The sequence below is a fragment of the Panthera leo genome, chromosome A2 (assembly GCF_018350215.1).
Source record: "Panthera leo isolate Ple1 chromosome A2, P.leo_Ple1_pat1.1, whole genome shotgun sequence".
Classification (NCBI taxonomy): Eukaryota; Metazoa; Chordata; class Mammalia; order Carnivora; family Felidae; genus Panthera; species Panthera leo.
This window is the reverse complement of record NC_056680.1, coordinates 160417577-160445336: the sequence shown is the minus strand read 5'-3', so window position 1 is coordinate 160445336 and position 27760 is coordinate 160417577. Positions and strand designations below refer to the sequence as shown.

The window sequence follows — 27760 nt, the reverse complement described above, 5'->3', positions numbered from 1 at the left end:
GCGGAGGAGGACGGGGAGGAGGGCCGGAGAGGAGGGCGGCGCCGCGGAGCACCGACGCGCAGCGAGGGGCACGCGGCCCGTGCCTCCAGTCCGCTTGGGATTGGCCGGGCGGTGGGTTCCCCGCCCCCAGCCGAGCGCCGGCGAGGACTTCCTGGGGGGGTTTCTCGCTTTCCCTCCGGTTTCGCTCGCGAGGCGAGGGCCCGAGGTCCGGGAGTGCCCAGGGGCCGAAGGCGTGGGGAGGCCGCGCTGCGCACTGCCACGATGAGGCCCCGGAAAGCCTGCCTGCTGGTGCTGCTCCTGGCGCTGGCGCAGCTGCTGGCGGTGGCGAGCGCCGGGGGGCCGGACGAAGGTGAGCGGCCAGCGGTGGGCCGCGCCTGATGGGCCGCAGGGGCCCACGGGTGAGATCCGGGGTGGGTGCGACCCTGGACCGGTGGGTTCCGTGCGGAGCCCCTCCGCTACTGGCGGCAACTTGCTGGAGTTTGAGGGCAGTAGCGGTGGGCGGGATCGCTTAGGAGATCCCGGGAGAGGACGGCGGCGGAGGCCTCTTAGCAAGCCCTTGCCTACCAGGTTTGGGACGCGGAGAGGGTGTCAGGTGCCTTTTCTGCAACTGGCTCCTTCACCCAGATTCTAATCAGTTTTTACTCGTGTTCAGATTGACTGCTCGCTCTTGGCAAGGGTGCTGGTTAAAATTTCCAGGCGAGCACGCCCAGGGAGCGGGAAGGCAGAGGGGGCCACTGTTTGCAAAACAGGTCTTGGTGAAGGGGCGAGAGTGGGAGCTCTCCCGGGCAGCGGCGGGCCGCAGGCATCTTACTTTTTAAAAATGCGGTTTGTAGATTTGGGAAGAAATAGCACCTGGGTTTTGGTTTGAGGGAGAAAGGGACGGCTTGGTTTGCATTTGTTAGAAACCAGAGGTTCCATTTCCTCTGCGCCTGTTTATTCAACACCTACTATGTGCCAGTCACCAAGCAGGCTTCTGGGAGTATACGATGAGCGTGGCCGTGGCCCATAGAGCTCCCGCTCTAGTACGAACATTAGACAGCTACTAGCCATCGTTGCCACATTTTTCTTTGAAACCAGCTCGCTGCAAACAAATGGTATGAGAAAACGTCCATAATTAGAAAGCAGTAGTAGTCACGAAAAGAATACTGTTCCTAGAGAACAGGCATCCCATTCCTGGTCTTAACTTTCTTCCTCTCTGGCCTTTTTCCTGATGACCTCTTTTTTTTTTTTTTTTTTTTCCCCTAGCCAGTTTGTTCCAGTATAAATAACCCCCCTTTTCTAATAGTAGTGCGTAGGGGGAAGTGTGTGAACTTTATACCCTTTCAGACAGATTGAGTAACTTCTGTGTGGGTCACTGATTCAAGCCTTCGCCAAAACAGAAAAGGAAGTAAAATTCGGCACGTGGTGGAAAAAGCACCTGCCGAAAGGAACCGGATAACGGTGTGTCTTGGGACCTTTATCCAAATCATCTGATGCTTATTTAAATACAGAGGCCCAAAATATACCAAAGCAGATTGCAGGGGTGTGCCCTGGAATCTGTATTTTAAACTTCTTCATTGATTTCATATGCACATTAAACTTTGGGAGGCACCTCAAAGTTTCAGGACTAGTGAGGCTGGAGAGTAGTTTTTGGAACGCAGCTAAAAAGCAAAATAATTTTGTCTTGATTTTGATCCAGTGACTCTTTGGGGGGCAGTTCTCAAGAGGCCTGAGAGAGTGGCAGACTTGGGTGGACCCCAAGGGTTATTAGGACCAGCAAGTGTATCATTTGGGTGACAGGTCACTAATCCCATGAAGGCCCTGGGAAGCAGTTGCCCCTGGGGTGATCCCAGGAATCTCTGGAGTTGTCATGGTCATGGTGGGTCTTGCAGGGCATGTGCTTTTGAGGTGGGGGCGCGTTGGGGAGGGGCTTCTAGTCCCTACCTTGACCCTTTCCCATCCCTGAGGGAGGGGTTCCCTGCCCCTTCACTTTCATAGGTAACTTGTCCTGCGGATTTATTTTGGCACCACATTTCCCTCCACCCTAGATGTTCCCAGTCTTTAGGTTTTGATTTTGTTTTGCCTCTTACATGTTAGATTCAGACAGCACAGTGGTGTCTGGGATCTAAAAGACACTCCTCCCCCTCCCCCATCCCGAGAATATGGCTGCCAAATAGAACTTAAGCTCTGGTGGTATAAGCCTTAGGTTGTGGGACTTTCTGTGTCTCAGATTAGAAATCAATGGTACTTTTCACATCTTTACATCCAGCTAAAAATAGTGAAGGAAAATACTTTGATGCAGGTGGTTGTCTGTTTTTTATCTGGGATTGGTTTAGATTTAAAAGTGAAGTGGAAAGTCACTTGGGTGCAGTGCTAAAGAACTGCTCAGCCCCTCTCTCTTCATTCCTGAGAAGTAATTACCACCTGATTCCGCCTAAAACTTTCGGCATATTGCGAAGAAAATCTGCTGTGACAGTATACCAGAGCAGTTGAGTGGTCAGGATTCTCCATCCACTGAGTAGTTTTGTGATCCTTGGGCATGTGACTAATACTCTGTGTGCCTTCGTTTCTGTATTTGTAAAGTGCATGTAATGTTTCCCTCCAGGGGTGAGAGAGTGTGTTTAAAAAGCTCAGCACAGGGGCGCCTGGGTGGCGCAGTCGGTTAAGCGTCCGACTTCAGCCAGGTCACGATCTCACGGTCCGTGAGTTCGAGCCCCGCGTCAGGCTCTGGGCTGATGGCTCGGAGCCTGGAGCCTGTTTCCGATTCTGTGTCTCCCTCTCTCTCTGCCCCTCCCCCGTTCATGCTCTGTCTCTCTCTGTCCCAAAAATAAATAAAAAACGTTGAAAAAAAATTTAAAAAATAAAAAAAAAAAATAAATAAAAAGCTCAGCACAGTGCTTGGCACCTAATAAATATCACCTCTAATGATCTGTTTGATAACAAATTTCTTTTTTTCCTTGTTTAATGCAAGCTTCATGGTTTTTACCTGATGGTGGTTTATCCACCTGTTCTAGGCACTTCTCTGGTGGGGATTGAAGAGTGAGCAGCTGAGGAGGTAGAATGAGGACATCTTGAAAGAGTTGCCTGTGTCCAGGCTGGGCAAGGCTCCGGTGTTGTCGTCAGATAAACAGTGGAGAGTGGACAGGGATGGCAGAGGCCTGGCTGGAGGAGGGGCCCCCACTTCTGGAGTGGTCTTACCATGTAGGCTGAGCATTGTGGAGGTGGTGTGAGGGGCTTCATTGGCCTCATGCTAAAGAGAATGGCATCCATCCAGAAGATGCTGGAAGGCTTTGGATTTTTTTTTTTTTTTTTTTTTTTTCCCTGATTTTACTTTTATTTCCCTGTGCTTTGTGCAGAATTTACTCCCTGGCCATAAGTTTTTGTTTCTTCAGTTTCTTCTGGGATATCTTTTTCTTCTGTGCAACTTCCTCTCCTGGTGTAGGAACAGTGTGCTCTTTTTCCGTGGGGCTCATCTCAATGTGGCAGGGAGAGCTCAGGTATGGGTCAGTCTGACCATGAGCCCTGTAAGTTCTATGCCACATCTTGGGGGCTCTGTTCACCTGGATGTGCTCAATGACCAGAGAATTTACATCTAAACCCTTAAGTTCAGCATTAGTCTCTGCCTTTTTAAACATGTGCAGTAGAAATTCAGCACTCTTCTTGGGCCACCGACCCTGTGTCCAGCCCCACTGTTTGGCCTGGGCACACCTACCAACCCCACCATTGTAGTGTGGGAATGGCACACATTGCTTCTGCAAAGTGACATGTTTCAGATGCTTGGTGGCTTTTCAGATATGCATGCCCTTGATGGCCTGGGCAGTTTCCCGTGTATTCTTAAAGTGAACACGAAGATTTGAACCTCTTGATTTGCATGACTTTGTCGGGTTTTCCGGGTCAAGTGAGTACTGAACCATTTCAGAGATCATCTCAGGCCACTTACACAAAGAGGTGGATGTATTTTCTATCCTAGAATGTCCCAATCTTAAAAGTGAAGCCCAGTGAAAAAACGGCCTGCCCATTAAAATATGGGATATTTTGGGGGCGCCTGGTGGCTCAGTCAGTTAAGCATCCAACTTCAGCTCAGGTCACGATCTCACGGTTCGTGGGTTTGAGCCCCACATAGTGCTCTGTGCTGACAGCTCAGAGCCTGGAGCCTGCTTCGGATTTGGTGTCTCTCTCTCTCTACCCCTCCCCTCCTCACGCTCTGTGTGTGTGTATGTGTCTCCCTCTCTCTCTCTCTCAAATATAAATATTAAAAAAAATTTTTTTTAAATGTGGGGTGTTTTCCTTGCAGGAGTGGGTGGGTTCCTAGTACGTAGGAATATAGAGACATTGCCTACTCAGATTGTAGTGGGTCCAGTCCTGGGGTTATCTGCAAGCTGGGAAGGGATGGAAAGGTAGAGGCATGACTTAATGCATTTGAGAGTCTTTAATTATGTAGGGAATGCCCTGTCATTTTGTTTGTTGTCATTTAAACCAAAAAAAACTTTTTTTTTCAAGTATCAAGAAATGAGTTCACTTTTTTTTAAGATTTTTTTTTTTAAGTTTATTTATTTTGAGAGAGAGCATCTGAGTGAGCATGAGCAGGGGAGGGGCAGAGAGAGAGAGAGAGAGAGAGAATCCCAAGCAGGCTACACACTGTCAGCGTGGATTCCGCAAGGATTCCAGCTCGGGGTTCGAACTCATGAACAGTGAGATTGTGACCTGAGCCGAAACCAAAAGTCAGATGCTTAATTGACTGAGCTACCAGGCACCCCGAAATGAGTTCACTCTTAAGGAACTCTGTCCCGTGGTAGCTCAGGGACACCCACTTAAGAGCACTCACTAGTTGTGCTCACAGACCCGATCAGGCTGAGCGTAGGTGAGAAGGCATCTTTGTTTTTTCTTTTTGTAAAATTCACCTTATCCCCATTCTCCGAGCGGATCGCCAAGTGCTTCCTCCTCCCCTGCTGTATTTCCTAGCTTAAAGCGCAGATTAAGTTTCCCGGTGCTTTCTTTCCAGCCGGCCTCCAGTGTTTCCATTTGCTTGCAAGTTAATCTCATTCTCGAATGGGCAGGGCAGTCAGGCAGTGAGCGTGGGTCCGCATGGCCCACAGGCCCTGCCTCACTGCTGTCAACAGGCTGTCCGGCCCGCGCGAGCCTCTGGAGGCAGGGCGTGGGGTGCCTCGTAGCCCCGACTTGGAGCAGAGAACCTGCAGAACATTCCCGCGTCAAGCCCTCAAGTGCGCAGCCGTTACACAGGTCGTCGTGGGTAGGACTTTAAAGCGAAGGGTGGGCAGATTGGCCTTCTGGAGAGCCAACGGAGCTGCTGTCCCACAGGCCGTCACAGGAAAGCTCAGTACTGAGTTCTTGCCTTGCGGGCTTGGGGTGGGCGGTATTTCCAGAAGAACCTGGGGGAGCCCTCGCCGGCCAGTTTTAAACTCAGGTTCCCAAGAGCCTTAGGTTCTCAGATTGACAGAAGACCTGAGTGTATGGTGTTGCCTGCCAGTGACCAGGGGAGGGGATTCGGTTTAGGCCGCCAGCCTAAGAGGTGGAGACGGAGCCCGAGCCCGCTTTGTCTTCCTCCAGGACCTGCCTTCCTCCACATCCAGGAAGCCTGGTGACATTGCTGGGGGCCCGGGGCCTCTGCAGGAGGGAGGCCAGGGAAAGAGCACACGTCAGAGGGCGATGGCCCTGGGGGCAGGGTTGGGGGGCACCAGTCCCAGGAAAGGAGAGTCTGCTCGGTTCATACTTGTCAAATCGGTGGCTTTTCTTTTGGGATTTTAGAGGCCATTCTTCCTCCCCCCACAAAGGAGGAAATCTTACACCGTAAGCTGGAGAGAGACGTGGAAGCCAGGAAAAAGCAGCAGGATGCGTGAAGGGACGCGGTTGAGGGTTGAGGGTTTTTTATAATTAGTTTGCCGATTGGTAGATTTTCACGGAAACGGGCAAAGCTGCCAGGCCACCCGGACCCATTCCCTGGCTCGTCCCGGCAGCCGCGGAGCCAGCCCTGGACTAGTCAGGGGCAGGGCTGAGCCAGGGCGAGTCCCGGAGGTTCCAGAATCCCGAGGCTGACTTCACCCTCAGCCCCAAACACAGAACCACCGGGGCTGCTCTGTCTCCCAGGGAGCCCCTCCAGAAGGAAGAACGGGACCCTGGCCATGACCTGGCTCCGGGGTTGCTGCCATTCTGGTACTTCCTGCACCTCTGTCTGCCGATGCGACAGCAGCCGGGGATCCTGGTTAACAACAGCTCATGGTGCCCCGTACGTGTAGTTTGGTGGAAGATTCCTGTATCCCTGGGTAGTGAGCTAAACTCCCAGATTCTCGTGTTCTGGGAAGAGAGCTTTGCTTCCGGGCAAGGCATCCCATGAAGGTGTGGTTTGTGTATTTTTGACGCGTGTTGACCCTGTAAATCTTCACAATTCTTCGTGGGAGAGCTCCCACCCTGGAGATCGCTGAGGTTAGTCAGAGAACTGGAATTGGTCAGTAGTCCATCCTCCAGAACGAAAAGCGTGGTGCTGTCTGGGGGGCCCGGCACGTGTTTGTTACGGGAGATTGAGTGAGGCCCTACTTGTGGGAAGCGTAGTCAGTGAGGAAGAAGATGTCGTTGAAAGTTGGCCTTGCCCTGGAGCACAAACATGAGGTAACCAGAGAATGAGGTGCCCTAAAAAGTAAAGCGTGGGATGTGGATAAAGGAGCTTTGCTACAGGGGCGAGGCCTGGAAAGCCCGCAGAGGGGTGGTGTTGAGGAGCGGATCAGATCCCAGTGCAGGGGGAGGCGCCGACGGTGAGGGTTCCCCCAGGCTGGGCAGGGGGCACGTGGAGCTAGGCTGCGGGGCTGCGTCTGCACAGGCGCCTCGTCCTGCCCTCAAGCCCCGCTGGGGCGTTGAGACTTTAAATTCTAGACCTGTGGTTTTCAAACCCTTTAACCGGGACCTCCCTTGAAGCGAAATCCTAAGTGGCTTCCCAGTGTACAGCCTGGGAGCGGAATTCCGTGGAACGCGGTCCTTAGCAGTTCAGAATGTGAACGTGTCCTCTGATAGCCACGGCCGGGGCGTGGGCACGTGTAACAGGCTGTGCCGCCACGGAGACCCGTGTTGGCGACAGACACGTCCCTTGTACAGGTTCTACCCTGAATTTCTGGGGTGGGGGAGGCCTGATGTCACCACCCCGGCTCGTGGTGGTCCTCAGGGGCCACTCAGGACTCATGCCACACTTTGAGGGCTTGGGGTCCTAGGAAAGTTTTTAAGGAGGAGAGTCCCCAGGTTCCCAACATTGTGGGTATTTGCTGCTCAGATTCTTCTAATAAGGAAGATGCCATTGAGGATGAAGAGGAGGAGGAGGAGGACGACGACGACGAGGAAGACGACTTGGAAGTGAAAGAAGAAAATGGGGTCCTGATCCTGAACGACGCAAACTTTGATAACTTTGTGGCAGACAAAGACACGGTGCTGCTGGAGTTTTATGCTCCATGGTAAGGACCCTCATCCTCCTCGCTCCGCCAGCCTGGACGAGGGGTTCCTCTGGGCTGTCACGCTTGGTGCCTCGCGGGCGTCCAGACCCCGGCGGGGTGGGAGTGTCTGGGTGCAGGAACGCCGGGGACCCCGCGTCCAGGGAGCCGGCCCTCGTGGAACGCGGTCCTTAGCAGTTCAGAATGTGAACGTGACCTCTGATAGCCACGGCCGGGGCGTGGGCACGTTTAACAAGCTGTGCCGCCGCGGAGACCCGCGTTGGCGACAGACACGTCCCTTGTTAGAGATTCTACCCTGACCTGTGTCAAGGCCACCCCACCTCCCTGCTCCCACCACATGCTGCCCGAGTGCAAGCCTGGCCCACGGTGGTTTCCGGTGTGGAAGGGCACACAGTCCCCGGGCCCCGCTCGTTCTATCCTCCCCCCCACCACTGTGTGCAGTGTTACAGCTCTGTGTCCCTTCCTCCTCCCCTCTCCTGCTGGCCTCTGTTCCTTCTTGTCGTCCTCTTTCCTCTGCCCTCCTTGGTTCACTTTTGAGACAAGATAGTTAAGATATACTCACGTGGTTGGTCCCGCGTTTGATGTTCAAGTGAGAGGTGTTCCGTACAAGGTAACTAAGTAGTCCTTACAACAGGTTCGTGAGGTCATATTATTAACTAACAGTAATAATAGATCACCACTTCTCGCTTTTTGCTCTTGTGACTCCAAATAGCTTTTTAAGGAGTTAATTAATTGTTATTATTTTTTTGAAGTGAACGTAACCTCAGGACTGTGTTGTCTTCATAACGTAACAAAAGAAGAAGCTTAGAACTGGGTCACTTGGCCCTTTCTCTTCTTATCTCCTCCCAGTTCAAAATGCTTGCGTCTCTTAATAGCTGGCATTCTCTTAGATCTGCAGTTGGGCTCAACACATTCAGGCCTCAGCACAATCCTCTTTGTAGTTTTAGCCTTTTTTCTGGAAAATCAGCTGTGTGTGCCCACCATAGCCACTCTGCTTCCTGTCATAATGTCGCTTTCCCTGGGTGTAAGGAGAATCTTTGCCTTCTTGTACCGTGTCACTTTGTGGGGTTGGCGCTTGCCACACGTCTTGCGGAAAGTCCGGCGGGTTTTAGGAACGTTCACCATGGCTGCAAGAATGCTAACGGCACAGAAAGCTAATTTATTTTTTTAAAGGCCCTGTGTCCAACATGGGGCTTGAACTCCTAACCTCAAGATCAAGAGTCACACGCTCCACTGACTGAGCCAGCCAGGTGCCCTCCAGATAGCTTTCTATGTGGATTATGGCAATCAGTATGTACCATATTGAACATTAAAACAGAGAAATTTCAATACTAATTCATCTTTAATGATAACCCTTACGTGTTATCATCACTATGTGGACGTTGTGATCTGTGATGTAACCTCTGGAAAACTCCACCGTGTGCTCTGAGGGAATGCACAAAGACAACCAGAAGGGTCTTTGGTAAAGAGGTTTTTTGGTTTTTTTTTAATGTTTTTATGTATTTTTGAGAGAGAGACAGAGCATGAGTGGGGGAGGGGCAGAGAGAGAGGGAGACACAGAATCCGAAGCAGGCTCCAGGCTCCGAGCTGTCAGCACAGAGCCTGATGCGGGGCTCAAACTCACGGACAGCGAGATCATGACCTGAGCTGAAGTCGGACGCTTAACCGACTGAGCCACCCAGGCGCCCCTGGTAAAGAGTTTTTAACCTCATAGACCCCTCACAAGGGGTCCCTTGATGGACTTTGAGAAGCTTACAGGTGAAAGCACTGGGGTTTGGAGGTGTTGGGAGTGTGTGTCCAGCCCGGAGCGGGAACTCTGGCCTACGTCTGTCTGACTCCAGCCACCGTGGCTTCCTCGTTGTGTTACCTTGTGTCTTTCTCTCTTGACTGCGATCATTCTGGTCCCGGTGCCCTGGCGTTTGTGTGCATTGCTGGGTATAAGTCTCCGTGGGTACAGCTAACCTGCTTCTCCTTCCCTAAATCTCTTTCTCAGGTGTGGACATTGCAAGCAGTTTGCTCCAGAATATGAAAAAATCGCCAATGCCTTGAAGGAGAATGACCCTCCCATTCCTGTGGCCAAGATTGACGCGACCTCGGAGTCGGCGCTGGCCAGCAGGTTTGGCGTGAGCGGCTACCCCACCATCAAGGTCCTTAAGAAGGGGCAGGCTGTGGACTACGAGGGCTCCCGGACCCAGGAAGGTGCGTGGAGCCTGAGCTGCAGGGGGAGGTGAGGCCGGGACTGTCTTCCCACAGGAAAGCTGAGAGAGGGGGAGTTTGGGTAATAGAGAGGAAGACCAGTTGTGTGGGCTGGGAGTGGTCCCCGCTGGAATGTTCCAGGTAACTGAGATCAAAATAAACTTGTCCTAGGGTGGCAGGGGTCTCTTCCCGTTTCAGACCATGAAACTCCAGATCTGGAGGCCGTGTGTCACATGCTGCCCGAGGCCAGGTTCTCGGCGGCGCTGTAGAGCTTCCGTCAGACTCAGCTGGTGGGCTCCCGCAGCCCGTGCTGAGCCCCATCCCAGCCTTCCAGTTCACTACGCTTCAGGTCAGGCGCGATGATGTGCATTCCTCATAGGCTCCCCGGGCTTACTGAGGCTGTGGGTCCAGAACCCCATATTAGGAACTACAGGCTCTGGGAGCTAGGTGGTTCTTCCAAAACCAAGCCCGAGGGATCCCTGCCTGACTGACATTAGGCACAAGCTAAATTCTTTTTTTTTTTTTTTAACTTTTTTAACGTTTATTTATTTTTGAGACAGAGAGAGACAGAGCATGAATGGGGGAGGGTCGGAGAGAGAGGGAGACACAGAATCTGAAACAGGCTCCAGGCTCTGAGCTGTCAGCCCAGAGCCCGACGCGGGGCTCGAACTCACGGACCGCGAGATCGTGACCTGAGCCGAAGTCGGACGCCCAACTGACTGAGCCACCCAGGCGCCCCGCTAAATTCTTTTTTTAACGAATGAACAAATCAAGTTGTGGTATCTTCACCATATCTTTTTTTTTTTTTTTAATGGTCATTTATTTCTGAGGGAGAGAGTCAGAGCGTGAGCAGGGGGGAGGGGCAGATAGAGGGGGAGACACAGAATCCAAATCAGGCTCCAGGCTCCAGACTCGAAGCTATCAGCACAGAACCTGATGCAGGGCTCGAACTCACAAACTGCAAGATCATGACCTGAGCGGAAGTTGGAGAACTAACCAACTGAGCCACCCAGGTGCCCCTCTTCACCATATCTCTTAATCACTAGGAAAAAGAAAATTATGTTAGGTTTTCCTTTTCTGGTGTGGTATGGCACTGACTAAGGTTTGGGTCTTACAGTCGTGACATAGCACTGGTCCCGGACAAGTGTCTTCTCCTTGCCAGGCCTCAAGTTCCTCGTCCGAGGAACAGGAGGTCACTTGGGTCTGATCTGAATTCTCTTTGAGCTGGTGTGAGGGTCAGTCCTATGATCTTCTAAGCACTGGAGCCCATTGTAGGTGCACGAAGAAGACCTCACATCCATCAGTACTTACTTTCACATTGTATCTGTCTGAGAACTTACCAGAAATATGTTTGTGTGGTTCAGAATTCAAGGAGGTAGATAAGGGATAGCCTTTCCACCCTGAGCCTGGCTATCTGGCTCCCTTCCAGGAAGGTGGCAGCGTGTGTGTGTGTGTGTGTGTGTGTGTGTGTGTGTGTGAGATTTTCACACAGTTGTCAGCATATCATGTGCACATTCGTGTTTTACCTAACAAATAATGTCTTACCCATGTCAGCACATAGAGGAACTTCATGGAAGGACAGGCTGAAAGCCGTGTACTTCTCGTTTAAAAGTAAACAGGCTTGGGGCGCCTGGGTGGCTCAGTTGGTTAAGCGTCTGACTCTTGGTTTCAGCTCAGGTCATGATCTCCTGGTTCGTGAGTTTGAGCCCCGAGTTGGGCTCCGCTGACAGCGTGGGACCTGCTTGGGATTTTCTCTCCCTCCCTCTGCTGTCCGCCCCGCCCCATGCGCACGCCCACACGTTTACTCTCTCAAAATAGATAAATAAAGTAAAACCTTAAAGGCTTATATATGTGGACATCTGGTCCCAACATTTGACCCCTAGCGGTGTGGCCAGTTTGGAATCTTGAGAGCAGTGTGGCCTCCAAGTGCGTTTTAGTACATGGGCCTCCCCGACGATGGTGGCGCGGGGGTTCACGCCGTGGACATGCCGTGCGTCTGCTGCTGTGCTTACTTCCGTCTGAAGGCTCCTGCTTTGCGGGAGTGGCTCTCAGATCCGGCTCCTTGGTGAGTGCAGAGCAAAAGAAAAAAAGAAGAATGTAAAGTGTGCCCGCACTGCTCCTAAGAGCCACTTGGAAGGTGCCTCGTGAGAGTCTGTTCCGTGTCCCACTCGCGTCGCTGACTCCATCTCTGGGGAGCGGGGCCACGACCGGGCCCGTCTGTAATGCCTTCCGAGGTGACGCCGACGCGGCCCCAGGCAGCAGGGGGAGGGGCTGCTCCTCCTCGTTTTCCTTGATTTTTGCGGACGTGTCGGGACGCGTGCCGGATGTAACATGACGAAACGCGCATGGCTCTGTACCTGAGAAGGGGACGCCCTCGAGGCTACTCCGAGGCACGTGTGGTCAGACGTTGGGAGACCCCCTCTGTTGGCCTGCGGTGAGCACCGCAGCGGGGCAAGAACAGGGTCTCACTCGCCAGCTGGCGTTGGGCCGTCGGAGAAGTCACCAGGGGATGGAAAAAGGGCAGGAGGGGGTTTGGTGGAAACCGTGGACCTTCGACCCTGAACCGTGGCCTCAAACTGCGGAGCGGCGCTGGCGAGAGCTGCCGGTGGATTTGGGGAAATCAGACGTTTCCCGTTCTCCTCGAGGCCCTGCCACTTGTCTGTCGGCGCCTCCCCGCCTGCCTCTGCGGTGAGGTCTGCCCGTGCTCAGTCTTGTGTGGTTTCTTTCAGAAATCGTGGCCAAGGTCAAAGAGATCTCCCAGCCCAGCTGGACGCCCCCACCAGAAGTCACGCTTGTGCTGACCAAGGATAACTTCGATGAAGTGGTGAACGATGCAGACATCATTCTGGTGGAGTTCTATGCCCCCTGGTAAGATGCCATCTGTCCCATGTACTCGGGTACGATGAGCCCTGTCCCGCGTTCGGTTCCCCCGTAGCCCCTGGGTAGAGGGCGTCGGAGACAGACGCCTGCGTGTGAAGCAGAACGGGGTCCTGCCACGGCCCTCCCCCCTCCGCCCGGCCATGCGTGAAGGCCGAACCGACTGCTGAGTCCTCCAGAGAGAGGTGGTCTTTTCCCAGATGACAGGACGAGGTAGACACAGGCCTGTAGCACAGAGGAGAGTGGAGCCCGTGTGTGGGGCCACAAGGCGGTCCATGTTCCCTCATGCGCCAGGCCTGTGCCTGCTGGGTCCACCTGTCATCACGCGCCTGCCCTGCCCAGCGATGTGCCGAGGGCGTGTCCCTGAGGAAACACGCAGGAAGGCGCTGGGACGGCCGTGGCTCTGGGGGGCAGTGTGAGGGGACACGGCCGTAGCAGGTGTGGAAATGCTGTTCACGGAAGTTCATCCAGCTGTGATGAGGAGGACCTTGCGGAGCTGCCACCGCGGTGGGTAGGGTGGTGGCAGCTGGTGGCCTCGGGCCGCCTCTTCCCGCCTCGCTGCCTCCTGAGGGGTTCGAACCATGGTTTTATCTGTCTTCGTCTCCACTCGTGGCTGTTTGTTCTGGAACAGACCTTCGAAGATGACCCTCAGCCTCGCTTCATGCTCCAGATATGTCCCCTTCTCCAGTCGGAGCCTCCAGGGTCCCGCGGCCCTCCTGCCTTCTGCCTTCTCCACTCGCCCTGCCTCCTTTCCTCTTGTCCATCACAACCCTGGCCTCTCGATGCCACTGGGCCCCCTGCCCAACCCCCCGGCCTCAGGGCTTCAGCTTTTGTAGGAGAGAAACAGCAGAACCTGGCCGGGGGCGCCTGAAGAGCTCCTGTCTGGGGGCTGTGGCCCTAGCACGTGGGTTGGGATCGAAGCCTGCTCCCTGTCAGAGAACTGGAATCCTCAGCTCTGCGGAGGAAGTGGGCCAGTCCCTTAGAGTTGAGGAGGGGCGTGGCCTGCGTGACCCCAGCATACGCAGGTGACGTGGCCAGTTCTGGCCCCCAGATTGTAGGCGACGACAGAACTCAAGAGGAGAGCAGAAAGGATCAGAATGCGGGGGCAGGGATCATTCAGGGGAGGGGACCCGGACGTGGGAAAGAAGATGCCGGAAAGAAAGGCAGTCGGAGAGTGGCTGGTGGAGGTGCTGTGTGTGGTTCTTGTGCTTCCTGAGGAGAGCACGGAGGTGTGGGCAGCCGGAGAAGACAGAGCAAAGCAAAGTGGACTGTCTTCAAGGGAGGTGTGAGCGTCGAGGCCAGGGGTCCAGGAGGATGGTCAGCCTTCGCAGTTCACCTTGGCGCATTCATCACGGGGCAGCTAGCGGTTCTGACTCTGGAGCAGGCTTGCTTTTCGTCAGGGTGTGCGGTGTAGACCAGAGTCAGGAATGTGACCGCGGGGCAGACGACAGTGACCCCAGGCTCTGGATTCTGCAGCAGAAGTCACTCCACTTGGTCTCACGGGGTGTGCACGTGCGGAGAGAAGACGGGGTGGTGGGAGGAGGAAGGAAGGCCTGGGGCACGTGGAGAGCAGGGCCGCCATGGCCCCTCTTGTGAGGTTTCCGGCACAAAGGGGACCCGGGAGGTGGTGCCGGTGCTGGAGGAGAGACGGCTGTGAGGTTACGTCTCACGACGGGTTACGGATCCTAAGTTCTAGTGTTCGGGGGCTGGGCTCAGCTGCCCGTTGACGTCACAGGCTCAGTAAATGCTCAGAGAGCAGGTTCACCTGGTTTCTGACCCCACGGAGAACAGTTCTTGTAGCTGCAGACAGTTCACTTGCTGTAGGGTGCAGCCCCGAGGCGTCCCGGGGACCCTGACAAGGCAGTGCTTTGTTCAGCTCACTACGCGGAGCCCGTGACTTGCGAGGTCCTTGCCCCCGTGTGAGCCGTCGGTTCTTGGTACGGAGTCCTCAGGCCCACCCTCTGCTGCCCTGCTGGGCGGCGTCCGCGAGGGTTGGTTACTGTTCGTCCTTGTGCTTTTGTTAATGTGGTTATTTCGGTCTGTCCTCCCCTCACCCACCTTTGACCAACTCACGTCCGCTTCCTACCTGTCTCTCTCGTCCCAGATCAACTGTCACCTCCTGTATGAAGCCATCCCTGACCTGTGTCCTTCCCTGTCCTGACTGCAATGGAGAAAAATTGTTGTTTTTCTTCGCCTTTCCCATGTCTTACCCGCCCTCCCCCCCAACTCCCTCCTGTTTGTGTGTGTGTGTTGTGTGCACCTTGTGTGAGTGGCACCTGTGATGTCACGCTGGCCTCCGGAGTGGCCCGGCTCCACCCCCTCCCCGAGGAGACGTTCAGAGGTTTGCAGGGTCTAACGGAGCTGCTCGAGGGCCGGGCCTCTGTGTCTCGCTCGGATGGGAGACTGTGTTCGTGCTGGAACAGGCTCCTGACAACGGTCGCTTCTTACAGGTGTGGACACTGCAAGAAATTGGCCCCCGAGTACGAGAAGGCGGCCAAGGAGCTGAGCCAGCGTTCCCCCCCGATCCCCCTGGCCAAGGTCGACGCCACTGCCGAAACAGACCTGGCCAAGAGGTTCGACGTCTCTAGCTATCCCACCCTGAAAATCTTCCGCAAGGGAAAACCCTTTGATTACAACGGCCCACGGGAAAAATACGGTAGGCTTGCCTCCTGGTGTTCCCTCAGCGGGGAGGGGGGTGTCCTGGGGGACGTAGGGGGCCGGGGAGAGCGGTGGGTGGAGCGCCTCGGAGCCCCTCGCCCCTCCTCAGGCGTGTGCTCGGCTCCCAGGGATCGTGGACTACATGATCGAGCAGTCGGGGCCGCCCTCCAAGGCGATCGTGGCTCTGAAGCAGGTCCAGGAGTTCCTGAAGGACGGGGACGATGTCATCATCATCGGGGTCTTTACGGCGGAGAGTGACCCGGCCTACCAGCAGTACCAGGAAGCCGGTAAGTAGTGGCACTCTGGGCTGGACGAAGCGAACGTGCCCAGGCCGTCTGAGGTTGTCGGGGAGTCTGCTGCTCCTGTGTGAAGCTCCTGGGGCGTCACTCGAGGGGACAGCTTGATGAAGGATTGCAATAGCATCTGTGGGAACAGACTTGCCTTTCTGGGGTTGGGGTTAGAGGTCAGTTCCTGTTGCCTTGAATACACACGGGTGATAGGATCGTATACTGAGTGTGCCGTCTCCCTGGGCTCTGAGGAGGAGCAGGGCCACGGTCACGTTCATCCACGTTCGTTGTCTCCCTGTCTCTCCAGGCACCCCTTCCCAGTCCCTCTGCAAGGGCAGGGTCTTGACCAGAAAGTGAGGGTTTCTGACTCTGGCCTGGGTTCGAATCCTGGCTCTGCCATTATTAGCATAAGGACCACAGGTGGCGACTTGGTGTTTTCTACATCAGAGGTTGTTACGTTAATTGAGCTGATGTGGACAAAGCACCTAGCAAACGTGCCTGGTAATGCTAAGGTCCAGTGTTAGCGTTGAGAGGTGAACAGCGGTCAGAGGTGGCGTTCTGCGGGGCACGTCGCACTCGCCCCATCCTGAGACCCACTGTCAGGCTCCTGCCTGGTGGCAGGCGTACTTGCCCTGCTGGATGACTCTGGGTCAGGAGTGGAAGATGTGTTCTTTCAGCAGCCCTGAGGATGCCCTCCGGCCTTGTTGCGTCCTTTCCGATGCCCTACACCCCACTCCAAACACGGCTTGGTTTTCTGCTTTAGAGTAGCGGCTGCAACTTTTCAATGCACCGGTTGCCACTTAGTGCTAATTTCTGTGCTGCACGAGAACGATCGTGTGTCCATCAAGTGCAGATGAACGTGGTAAAACCGACAGTAGAGGGAAATCCCATTTCCGTGTCCAACGCGGGAGCCAAGGTGCTTCATCAGTCTTAACTGATGAAGTAACCGTGTCACCTGCTGGGAACTAGCCAGGAAGAAACACGCCGAGGGAAGCCCCAGCCTACCCAGGGGTTACAGGGTAGACTTCCATGTTTCTGTCGAGGAGGGGCTGAGGCCCGGGGAGGCCTAAAGTCACATAATGAGCAGGTCTCAGAATTAGAATTTGAATCTAAGTCTGGCTGATTTTGAAAGCCGTCTCCCACCTCCCCCAGAACGTATGTTTCCTATAACCAGTCGCCCTGCAGGATGGGGGGACCCATTGGAGGTCTTACCCAGTGCTTGGACCACAGACTCCGCTCAGGATGGGTCTGGATGCCTCAGTGAGGACAGCGTGGAGAACTGACGTGCGTTCCCCCCCACCGGGGGATTCAGGGCATGGATGGAGAAACTGGCCTGCGGGCCAGATCCAGCCCCTGCCTGGTCTCCTTAGTCTTTTAGGGCCGCAGCCACGCTTTATTATATGCTGTCTAACTGCTCTGACACTGCAATGCAAAGTTGAGTGCTTAGGAGAGTATGGCCTACAGAGCCAAAGATCTTGTCTGGTCCTTTCCGGAAGGTTTGCCAACCCCCGTTCTAGAGTATTCTCAGGCTGGGGGGTTTCATCTTGAGAGTCTGAGAAGATCTAAGTGAAAGTGTGTATAGCAAAAGGCCTGCAGCCTGCAAACGGGCCAGCCACCAGTCCGAGGGGGAGAGGCCAGCCCACTCGCAGGGGCTGCGTGTGAAAAGCCGCCTTGTGGGTATAACAGAGTGTGACGCTCCCCTGTTCACACGAACTGTCTGGGGGTTTAATGTGTTTCTCAGCATTGGAGACAGTAGCTCTTGACCAGTTAACTCTGAGCTGTTTCGTGAGCGGTTATCTTTTTTTTTTTTAAGCCAATTCTGATATAGAATTTCTAAGGCAATACACCTGTACCAAGTTTTAAAATCCAAACCTCAAGTGTTCATACTCTAGGTATCGTCCACACAGAATTCACAGTGGGAATCATGGTCTTTGCAGGGCAACAGCTTTAAGAGTCATGAGTTAAGCCTAGATCTGTCAGGCAGTTTAACAAACTGTGTACTTACCATTCTGTTACTTCCTCAGCCAACAACCTAAGAGAAGATTACAAATTCCACCACACTTTCAGCACTGAAATAGCAAAGTTCTTGAAAGTCTCCTCTGGGAAGTTGGTTGTAATGCAGCCTGAGAAATTCCAGTCCAAATTCGAGCCCAGGAGCTACGTGATGGAGATCCAGGTGCGTGAGGGCTCAGCGGCCACCGCAGCCCCAGGCTGCCTTTTTTCTTTTTTTAAATATTTATTTAAATTCCAGTTAGCCTACAACATAATATTAGTTTCAGGCGTGTGGAACTGATCACTGTGTTGTACACCCAGGCTTCTGATCGGCCTCAGGCTGCTGGTTGAGCCAACGCTGGGGTTCTGAGCCTGGAGCCTTTCCAGGCCCCCGTTTCCCGACCCCATGGTAAAGGTGCAGGTTCCTGGGAGGCTGAAGACGTGAGCGCAGGCAGCAGGGTGGTCGGTGGTTTATTGGGGGGTCTGGGGGCCTCACACCCCTGCCAGCATTGCTCCCTCTCTTCATGCTCCTGCAGCCCAGCGCCAGCTTCCCTGGGTGCCCGGCCACTGCGGGCCTGGCCTGCACGTCCAGCGTTGCTCTGGGCCAGGACGTGCTCCTGTCTCTGACCTAGGCCCTCTTAGCCGAAGGGCAGGCGAGGCCCTGAGGGTACAGAGTGATGCAGGCCTCTCTCCACCGGATGGAGCCATGGAGTGCGGCACATGGGGTTGGCCTTGCTTTTCTTTCCGCTGGCCTACCCAGCCCCCCTCTTCCGAAACCGTGCGACACACTCCCTTGAGAAGGGCGTGAGGGGTTCCTGGCCCGGGGTGAGCCTGGATCCAGCTCCGTGTCCGGAGTGCTTCACGGGTGCCCGGCGCTTCTGTGAGCGGATCTTCAGATTTGGAAGACCTGTCGACGCCAAGGGTCCCAGAGCTCTCCTTGGATAGACGGGGCTGCAGAGCAGTGAGCTATGGCCCAGACTGCCACCACCGGTTAGGGGCAGGCTGAGGGAAAGCTGCAAGTGCCCCCACTCCCCCGCCAGGGCTCTCCTGGGACCTGGAGGGTGTGGCGGCCCAGGCAGGGTGAGCACCGTAGGGAGCAGCCTCGTACCTTCTGATCCATTTTTGTGAACAGGGGGCATGTGGGGCCTTGGAGAGGCCACCTTGAATCTTTCTGATTCCCTGGGTCGTGAACACCATGGCTCCTCCTTGGAGTCTCACTCATGGCCACATCTGCTCATCTGCTCAGGCTCAGGGCCCCTCTCTTCCCCTGGACATACGGGGGCTGCTCCCTCTCCTGTCCCTTCCGCCTCCTCTTCAGGCGACCCCAGGAACCAGGCACCGTTCCAGGTGGTGTGCATGTTCCCGGGAAAGAGGTCTGCAGCTTTCCATAGAGAGCTTCAAGGGGTCCTTAACCCCCAAAAGGTTAAGGGCCACTTGGTCTAGTTTGTTATACGCGTCGCTGCCTTTTACTCTTTACCTTAAATGGATCGGTGATGGGGCACCTAGGTGGCTCAGTCGGTTAAGTGTCCCGATTCTTGATTTCGGCTCAGGTCATGATCTCACGGTTCGTCAGTTCAAGCCCCGCATCGGGCTCTGTGCTGACAGTGCGGAGCCTGCTTGGGATTCTCTCTCTCCTTCTCTTTTAGCTCCTCCCCTGCTTGCTTGCTCTCTGGCTCTCAAAACAAATGAATAAACTTTAAAACAAATAAATAGATTGGCATTGCTTACATGCCACCTTTGTTGCCAGAATTATTTAAGACTGCTTTGTAAAAATTTACACAACACAGTGAAATGCGATTTTGTAAAAGGTGGATTTGGAAATCTGGGCGAAGGAGAGACCAAGGCAGGACAGGCACGGTGAAGCCAGGTGCAAAGTCAGCACAAGAAGCGTTGCCAGAAGAAAGTAGCTGTTTGCTTGCAGGATGTGAGGCCGGCTCTGCCCTTGAGTTCGGCGCAGGCCTGTGGGTGGCACGTGCCCAGCTGTAGAGCACGTGTGCCCTGGGGCCACTCTGCTTTACTCTTGAGGTCACCTTCCAGGTGATGTTCAGTCCAGCGGCTGTCCTGACCTGCCGTCCTCTTTGCGCGCTTTTCCAGCACTTTCCCCCTGCTCCCTCCCCTCCCCTGGGACTTTGTACCCTGCTGGGTTCCTGCCGTTTCCTCCCCTGGAGCGCCTTCCCCCTCCCACCTGGCAATTCCTGCCATCCTTTAGTGCTACACAGGGCCACCTCCCTGACTGTCCCATCCTGACAGGACTGGGGCCCAGAACCAAGAGTGTGGTGTTCCCCAACCACTTGCAGCTGTGTGACCTGGGTGAGCAACTCAGCCTGGCCGTGCCTCAGTTTCTTCCTCTGTAATGTGTTTGTGAGGCTGGTGTCTGGAGGTTCTGATTCAGAGACTGTCTTACCATGAGTCAGGGGGCCCTGCGTGTCCCTTGGGGCGGTCGCCTGAGTTCCGTGTCCCCAAGCCACTGCCGCTGTGCTCAGCTGGTCACAGGTGCTGCATAAATTGTCAGTCGGGTCCATCTCATCTGGAAAACACTTGGGAAGCCTCGTGAACCAGCTTTAAGAGCCACTGTTGTTGAGCCTGTCCAAGGACAGGTGCCTGGTACCAGACAGCTGAGCCCCGCACGCCCTGCCTCCTGGCCCTGTCTCAGGAGGGGTGGCCTCAGGTGCAGCAGCCTCCAGCCACACAGCTCTGTCTGGCTCCGCGTTTCCCTGAGAGCTTGGCCGGGCTCTGGTGTAACCGGTAGTCATGGGTGTTGTTTCTCAAGGTAGGATTCGAAGCCCAGCATAGCTGCTCAGCAGGTGTGTGCCCCTGGGCCTCCCTCCCTTCACCTCTGTAAAATGCCCCTGGTGGGGCTGTAGTGAAGGTCACATGAGGGGAAGATAGATCGTTCCACTCTGTTCAGCCGTGGGAACAGCCGTTGTCTGGAAGCCCGCCTTCCCGCAGCAGTTTCTTTTCCTTTCTTTAAAAAAAATTTTTTTTTTTATTTTGAGAGACACAGAGAGAGAGAGAGAGAGAGAGAGAGAGGGAGAAAACGTGAGTTGGGGAGGGGCAGAGAGAGGGAGAGAATTCCTAGCAGACACACGATCAGCATTGAGCCTGACGCAGGGCTCAAACCCACGAACCCTGAGATCATGACCTGAGCCGCAGTCAGATGCTTCACCGGCTGAGCCACCCAGGTGCCCCCTGCAGCTGTTTCTAATTGACACCGATGGCCAGCCCAGACCCAGAGGCAAGGTCACATGCTGTCTGCCGTAGCCTGAGAAGCTCACTTAGGGGTCAGTGGAGGCAAGGGGCCCTGAAAGACACCAGGGTCTTACTGGGTGTGCTCCCCCAGCAGCTCCCCTCCAGACGGCTCCTCTCCCATGCCCGTCCCTTCGGAGCTGTTATTCCTTAACAGTGGCAGCCGAAGGTGGGGTGAGATGAGCCCCGCCTCCGTGAAACTGCTCCTCACCTGCCCCCCCCCCCCCCTTTTTTTTTTTTTTTGCAGAGCACCACCGAGGGGTCAGCCATCAGGGACCACGTGTTGAAGCACACCTTGCCCCTGGTGGGCCATCGCAAGACCTCCAATGACGCCAAGCGGTACACGCGGCGCCCCCTGGTGGTCGTCTACTACAGCGTGGACTTCAGCTTTGATTACAGAGCTGGTGAGACCCCAGGGCCTGTCCAGCGGAGGGGGGCTCTTGGTGGGGGCTCTTGGCTCTCGCACTTAGGAATCCTGCACCTAAGACCTTGCGGGTTCGCAAGGGTGTATTTTGTATTTGTGGTTCCAAGGCAATTTTCCTTCCTTGCTACATAGAGCTGCCCTTCTTCCTTCCTTTTTTAGCACGAGGGGAGCTTAGTGTGGAGTCCAGAGATCTCTTAGAGATGGGGCGGCAGAGCTGGGACTAGACCAGCCCCTGATCCTCAGGCAGGCAGGGGTTTATGTCACTGGACACAGGCCACTTGGGCTCATTGGGCTTTTGAGCAAGGTCCACCTGCTCAGGGAGGACGCTTTTCAGAAATGCTAATCTCTCCAAGTGAGGCTTGAGCCTGGTCAGAGAGTCTGAGCCACAGAATCTTAAACTTGATCTCTACGGCTCAGCTCACAGTGCTCCGTCCCATTTCAGCCACTCAGTTTTGGCGGAACAAGGTCCTGGAGGTGGCCAAGGACTTCCCCGAGTACACCTTCGCCGTGGCTGATGAGGATGACTTTGCCACGGAGGTGAAGGACCTGGGGCTCAGCGAGAGCGGCGAGGACGTCAATGCAGCCATCCTGGACGAGGGCGGGCGGAAGTTCGCCATGGAGCCCGACGAGTTTGACTCTGACACCCTCCGTGAGTTCGTCAGAGCTTTCAAAAAAGGTGAGCCTTGGTCTTGAGCTTCCCCACATGGAGCCTGGGGGCGGGAGGGGTGGTTACCTGGTGCTCCAACACTGCATCCCCCGACTCCCTTCTGGTGAGCCTGGCCCTGCGTGTATTCTCCTGTACCTGGGGGGTGGGAGAATGGACACAGACAGGCCCCATGCTCGCTTGCTTTTCTTTTTTGTAACAAAAGGCTGGTATCTCGGAAATTTCGAGAAGCCCTATTTTTAAAATGTTTAATGTGTAAAGCAGGCTTTTGGACCTAGAAGTAAGTTTTGTACACGTGGAAAACTTGCTCTGAGGCATCAGGGTATCTCTGTTGATCTGGGTGAGCACCTCGGCCCAGTTTTTGGCGTGGGGCGGAGTCCTCTGCGGACCTCGTTCCGCCGTCTGCCAACGTTCCCTGTGCTGGTACCTGCAGGCCTTCCCCGCCCCGGCTGCCGGCTCTTCCCAGAGCCCCTGCGTACCAGGTGGCCCCCCTCCTGTGACCTCCTTGCCGGACGGGGCCCAGCGTCCCATCGGGCCTGGGGTGTGACCATCAACAGGCTCTCTGGCCTTTACAGGAACTGGGAGAGTAGAAGGGGTGAGGAGGCTAGAGAGCTAAGGGGCCCGCTAGTAGAGGTGGGCTCCACCTGGCCTGGCACATTGGATTCGCCCGTCCTGCACTCGGGCTGGCCTCACCACTTGGTCCTGTGAGGGCCGCCAGAGCCCGGGGCCTTTGCAGCACTCACACGCTCCCCTGCTTGCTTTCCCGGGCAGGAAAACTAAAGCCGGTTGTCAAGTCCCAGCCAGTGCCCAAGAACAACAAGGGACCTGTCAAGGTCGTGGTGGGGAAGACGTTTGACTCCATCGTGATGGACCCCAAGAAGGACGTCCTCATCGAATTCTACGCGCCCTGGTGCGGGCACTGCAAGCAGCTGGAGCCCGAGTATACCGCCCTCGGCAAGAAGTACAAGGGCCACAAGAATCTGGTCATCGCCAAGATGGACGCCACCGCCAACGACATCCCCAACAACCGCTACAAAGTCGAGGGGTTCCCGACCATCTACTTTGCCCCCAGCGGGGACAAAAAGAACCCGATAAAGTTTGAGGATGGAAACCGAGATCTGGAACATTTGAGCAAGTTTGTAGAAGAACATGCCACAAAACTGAGCAGGACCAGGGAGGAGCTTTGAAGGCCTCGAGTGAGGTCTGTGGCGGGCGGGAGGGACCAGACACTGTAGCCACCAGCGGCCGGTGACCAGAGGCCCAGCGAGCCGTGAGGCTGGCGGGTTAGCGCAAGGGCAGTATCTCTTTTTGGTTTTTAATTTTTTTATACTCTGGTGTTTCACCTCATGCTCTGAATACTGAATAGATATGAATGACTCAGTAGATTAGCCCAGATTTTTACAGAGGATACGTCTATTTTTACCATTATTTGGGGTTTGATTTTTTTTTAACCTTCCATTTTCTTTAATATATTTCTTCAAAGCAGATAAGTTGAATCTCTTCTGTGTGAATGTTTTTTTCTTTTAATTTAAAATTTAAGAAAACAGTTTGCCAAATCACAATTTTTTTTTGTTTTGTTTTTTGGTTTTTTTGCCTTTTATTTTACCGTTGTCTGAGGAATTACTAGTTGAAGATCTGACGGTCCCTGTGCTTTCGTTTTCATTTCTTCCCGTACGGCACCAAGAACTGTCACCAAGCCCCGTGCCGAGATGTCAGCCACCCCCGTCTCTGCAGGACTGGGCGTCATCGTGCCTTCTGCTTTCACACCCAGGACTGTGGGGCGAGGAGGTCTCCGGGTCCCCTAGACCCTGGGAGTCAGCTTCCAGGGCTCCGCCTCGGGGTCGGGGGGACAGAGGCCGCCTGCCCACCTGGTTAGGCCGGCCCCACCTCTTGGCGTCAGTACTGCCGGAGGAGAGGTGACCTAGGGCACGGGTGATGGAAAAGATAGATTAGGCTCTCATGATGGAATAAAGCAATTACTGGAAATTACCCGTCACCGTGTCAGAGAATGTCCGCTCCGTCCTGGAGCCTGGGTTGAGCTGAAGATGGGGAGGGCTGGCCGTCCTGCAGGTGCCTGTTGCCACAGACGCCCCGAGCATTCGGGGAGTGGGGTGTCCTGGCGGAGGTGGGGGGGGGGCATCGGCGATCTAGCTCCCGGTTGTGTGGACGGCAGGGGTGGAGGCTGAGGAGACTGTCCCCAGCACTTCAGGAGCCCGGGAGGAGGGCATGGTGCGGCCCCGACATGGGGGTCTGGGGGATTCGTGCGTGACGGGAGCCTCGTTCCAGTGGTTCCATTCGCCTCCACCTCCCCTCCCCTGACACTCCCCTGCTCCTGACGTGACTAACACAGAAGTGAGGAGGACGACAGTTCTGGAGCCAGCGGCAGCTTTCAGCAGTGACGTGTGATTGTGGGGGGGGCCGGCTGGGGGCCAGGAAGCAGGTCTTAGGTCTTGGGGCGGGGCCGCCTGGGTGGGCCTTTCCAGACGACCCCTTTCCAGCCAAGTGGCCCAAGCACGGGAGGGTGGTGCTGCTCTGGTAAGTTCTCCGAGTGGCCAGTGCAGTAGGTCTAGGTCCACCTGTGTGTCCTCTCCCACTGGGAGAAGGAGCGGGTCTCCCCTTGGGCTGGATGCCAGAAGATTCCGGAGTGGAGGTGGGTGTGGGGCTTGAAGAGGCAAACCCCTCCGGCACTGCCGGGAGAACCGAGTGGTTCTTTTCCTGGGGCTTCGGTGTGGTCGGTACACACAAGGCCATGTGTATTTGCTTATCACCCATGTGAAACAGGTCACCAGGATTTTGCCGCATCTTCATCTGTCCGTCCCCCTTCTTTTCTCTGTCGCTGCTGCGGACTTGAGGATGCTCTTCGCACCTCAGCACAGTCACCAAAGTGAATGATTTCATCCCGTACCCAGTGCACGGTCACGTGTGCCCGCGTGTCTCAAAAATGGCTCGTGACGTTTGGTCTGTTTGACTCCGCACAGTGCCTGCTCTGGGCTTGTCTCTTGTGCCCGTCACCCGCTGGCTTTTCCCTGCAGCCTCCACTCGGCGGAAGCAGTGACAAGGGATCAGTTGAATCTGTTGTTTGTGTCGCGTGTACAAGTTTGAGGAATGTTCGATGTTCGCGGTCTCGGCCTCTCCAGGAGGTACGTAGACACCTGGAGGGAGCTGAGTGTAGAAAACAGCACCAAATCCGGAAGGCTGAAGATTCGAGCCGTTGACCGTGTGCCTGCTAGGATCCGGGGTCCGGCATGCGCTGTTCCCAAAGCCTTAATCCAGGCTGACTGCTCCTTTGCCGTGTGACTGGGGGCAAGTTACCTAACTCCTTGCGTAACATGAAGCCCCAGCCTCTGCAGCGTGCCTGTAGGGACCCCGTGCAGGACGTGTGCTGGCTCAGCTCGTCCCTGGCAGGGGTTCGTCGCGGGTAGGTCCATCGCTGAGTCCCAGGCTTGGAGTTCTCGTTGACAAAGGCACACCCCTCTTGTCAGTGATTGTCTCTAACCCAGCGTGTGCCAACCGAAGGATGGGATTGCCGGTGCATAAAAGAGGAAGTTGGTGAACAGAACATCAGACACCGGAGCAAAGCTCTGCAGAGCTCTGAAATGCTAAATCTGAGGCCTTTCCCATCTATGTGGGAAGTGCTTGTCTTTTTGTCTCTCCAGCCCATTGTGATGGGCCGGGATGGGGCCCCTGACCGTGCGTTGTGCGGATAAGATAGACCACAAATGGAGGGTTTGGGTCTGTTTGTATGTATAAAATGCAGATTCTTTGTGGACCCCAGTGCTGGCCTACTGAATCAGATCCAGCAGGATTGGGGCCTAGTATCAGTTTTCAGAAGTTCCGAAATACAATCGCATTTCACCCCTGAAATGAAGGCAGGACAGGTGTTATGACCTCCATCACATAATGAAGGAAGTGGGGGTCAGAGAGATTAAATAATTTGCCCAGGGGCGCTGGGGTGGCTCAAGTCAGTTAAACATCCAACTCTTGATTGCGGCTCAGGTCGTGATCTGCTTCGTGGGATTGAGCCCAGAGTCGGGCCCATGTCAGGCTCTATGCTGACGGCCCGGAGCCTGCTTCTGATTCTCTTGTCTCCCTCTCTCTGCCTCTCCCCCTGCTTGTGCGTGTGTGTATGCGTGCTCTATCTCAAAAATAAACACTTAAAAACAATGTAATTTGCCCAAAGCCATTGGAACTAGAACTCAGAACTAGTTAAGGCCCCAGCATTTCCCCAGATGTGTTGAAAGAACATTTCTAAAGAAGATTAATAAATGCTCCATTAAAGTTGAATTCTGTTAGGGGCGCCTGGGTGGCTCAGTCGGTTGAGCGTCCGACTTCAGCTCAGGTCATGATCTCGCGGTCCGCGACTTCGAGCCCCGCCTTGGGCTCTGTGCCGACAGCTCTGAGTCCGGAACCTGCTTTGGATTCTGTGTCTCCCTCTCTCGCTGTCCCTCCCCCGCTCACGCTCTCTCAAAAATAAATGTTAAAAAAAAAAAATTAACAAAGTTGAATTCTGTTAGTAATTTGACAATATCAGAACTTACAAAAAAAATAAAAAGCTTAAATGGGGATCTTGTTGAAGAAGCTCACAGAGCCTGTAAGGCCTGAGCGTTCCAGGGACTCCGAGAGAAGAATGGGCTTCACCTGGCTTCTATAGCACAAACCACACAGGTCCCCAGAGCTGCGCGGTGACCCCCCCCGCACCCCCCCCCCCCCCCGTGCCAGTGTCCCCGGCCCTGAGGAAGCACCGATGTCTCTCCCTCCCTCCCCTCCTCCTGTGTCACCGTGGACGGGCCCTGGGGTGAAGGGTGTGGGCCGGGACAAGCCCACCCCTGAGCCCATCACAGCGCACACAGCAGCTAGTTACATACAGGTGTTCTCACTCAGGTGTTCCCAAGACCTATCGGCCGAGGCCAAGGGAGATTCACCAGAGAGGGCACATTACTGTAGTTCCTTGATTCCTAGGACCGTGAATCTCAGGTATTTACTTATTATTGCTTTTCTAATGTTTATTTTTGAGAGAGCGAGAGAGAGACAGAACGTGAGCTGGGAGGAGGGGCAGAGAGAGAGGGAGACAGAATCCGAAGCAGGCTCCAGGCTCCAAGCCGTCAGCACAGAGCCCGACGTGGGGCTCGAACTCACAAACCGTGAGATGGTGACCTGAGCCGAAGTCAGACACTCACCCAGGTGCCCCGAATCCCAGTATTTAAAGTGCATCCTCTGGCACCTCGGAAAGGAAAGGTGGCTTTCCTTTAAAGCCATCCAGTTCCCACGTGGCGGGTGGCTCGCTGGGAGTAGCACGGGGCTTGGGAAAGCTAACGTGAGCTGGGGGGGGGGGGGGGGGGGAGTGGGCCCCCCCCCCAGGGCCAAGCACACGAGCTGCGGGGGGTTGGGGGGGCGCCCAGGGCCAAGCACACGGTAACGAACGCTGTTGGAATGAATTACTGGAGAACCAGATCCCTGGGTTGACCAGGCTCGAGAGCCGGGCAGGGCCCCACTGTCCCCTCCTCCCCCTTGGCTACCACGGCTCCCTGTGCACTTGGCCCAGCCCCAGAGTTCTCCAGTTCAGTGTGTTCCAACACACCTTAGATTATGGGGATCCTGTGGCAGAGAGGAGGACAAAGGACCACTTGTCAGTAAAAATGGAGACGGGGGCCTTTTCGAAAGTGATGGCTGTTGCCTGCAGAAGGAATCTTGTGGGAAGGGAACGCTCTGTATTCTTTCTGGCTTTTCTTCTGTGAGCTCAGCTCAGGTTGGATTAAAAACTGAAGCCTCAGTCACGAGTATGTAGGAATCCTGAATTCTCCCTCTCCCTGCCTGCTACGAGAGTATCCTACCTGGAAATCACAGGTAACACGTTGGCTGGAGACTTGAGGGACCTTCAAGGTCAGAGGTCGAAAACCAGTGTTCAAGGGGCTGGACAGGCAGGTTAACTGCACAAAGGGGTGGGTGGACACTAGGGAGTGGTGGGGACCAGGGCACAGTTGAGATT

At 55.0% G+C, this 27760-nt stretch overlaps 1 protein-coding gene and 2 pseudogenes across 1 annotated transcript; 1 reads left to right on the top strand and 2 right to left on the bottom strand.

The window, feature by feature from the left end:
- PDIA4 (protein disulfide isomerase family A member 4) lies at nucleotides 1-23763 on the top strand. The gene is made up of 10 exons (XM_042926980.1): nucleotides 1-349; nucleotides 7256-7433; nucleotides 9424-9629; nucleotides 12356-12494; nucleotides 14954-15159; nucleotides 15290-15448; nucleotides 17473-17624; nucleotides 20934-21090; nucleotides 21553-21786; nucleotides 22546-23763. Exons 1-10 carry the CDS (start codon nucleotides 262-264, stop codon nucleotides 22959-22961), a joined length of 1935 nt encoding a protein of 644 aa, XP_042782914.1. The 5' UTR covers nucleotides 1-261; the 3' UTR covers nucleotides 22962-23763.
- On the bottom strand, nucleotides 3339-3944 carry LOC122212958 (annotated as a pseudogene).
- LOC122212959 lies at nucleotides 8235-8572 on the bottom strand (annotated as a pseudogene).
- Nucleotides 23764-27760: the final 3997 nt, after the last annotated feature.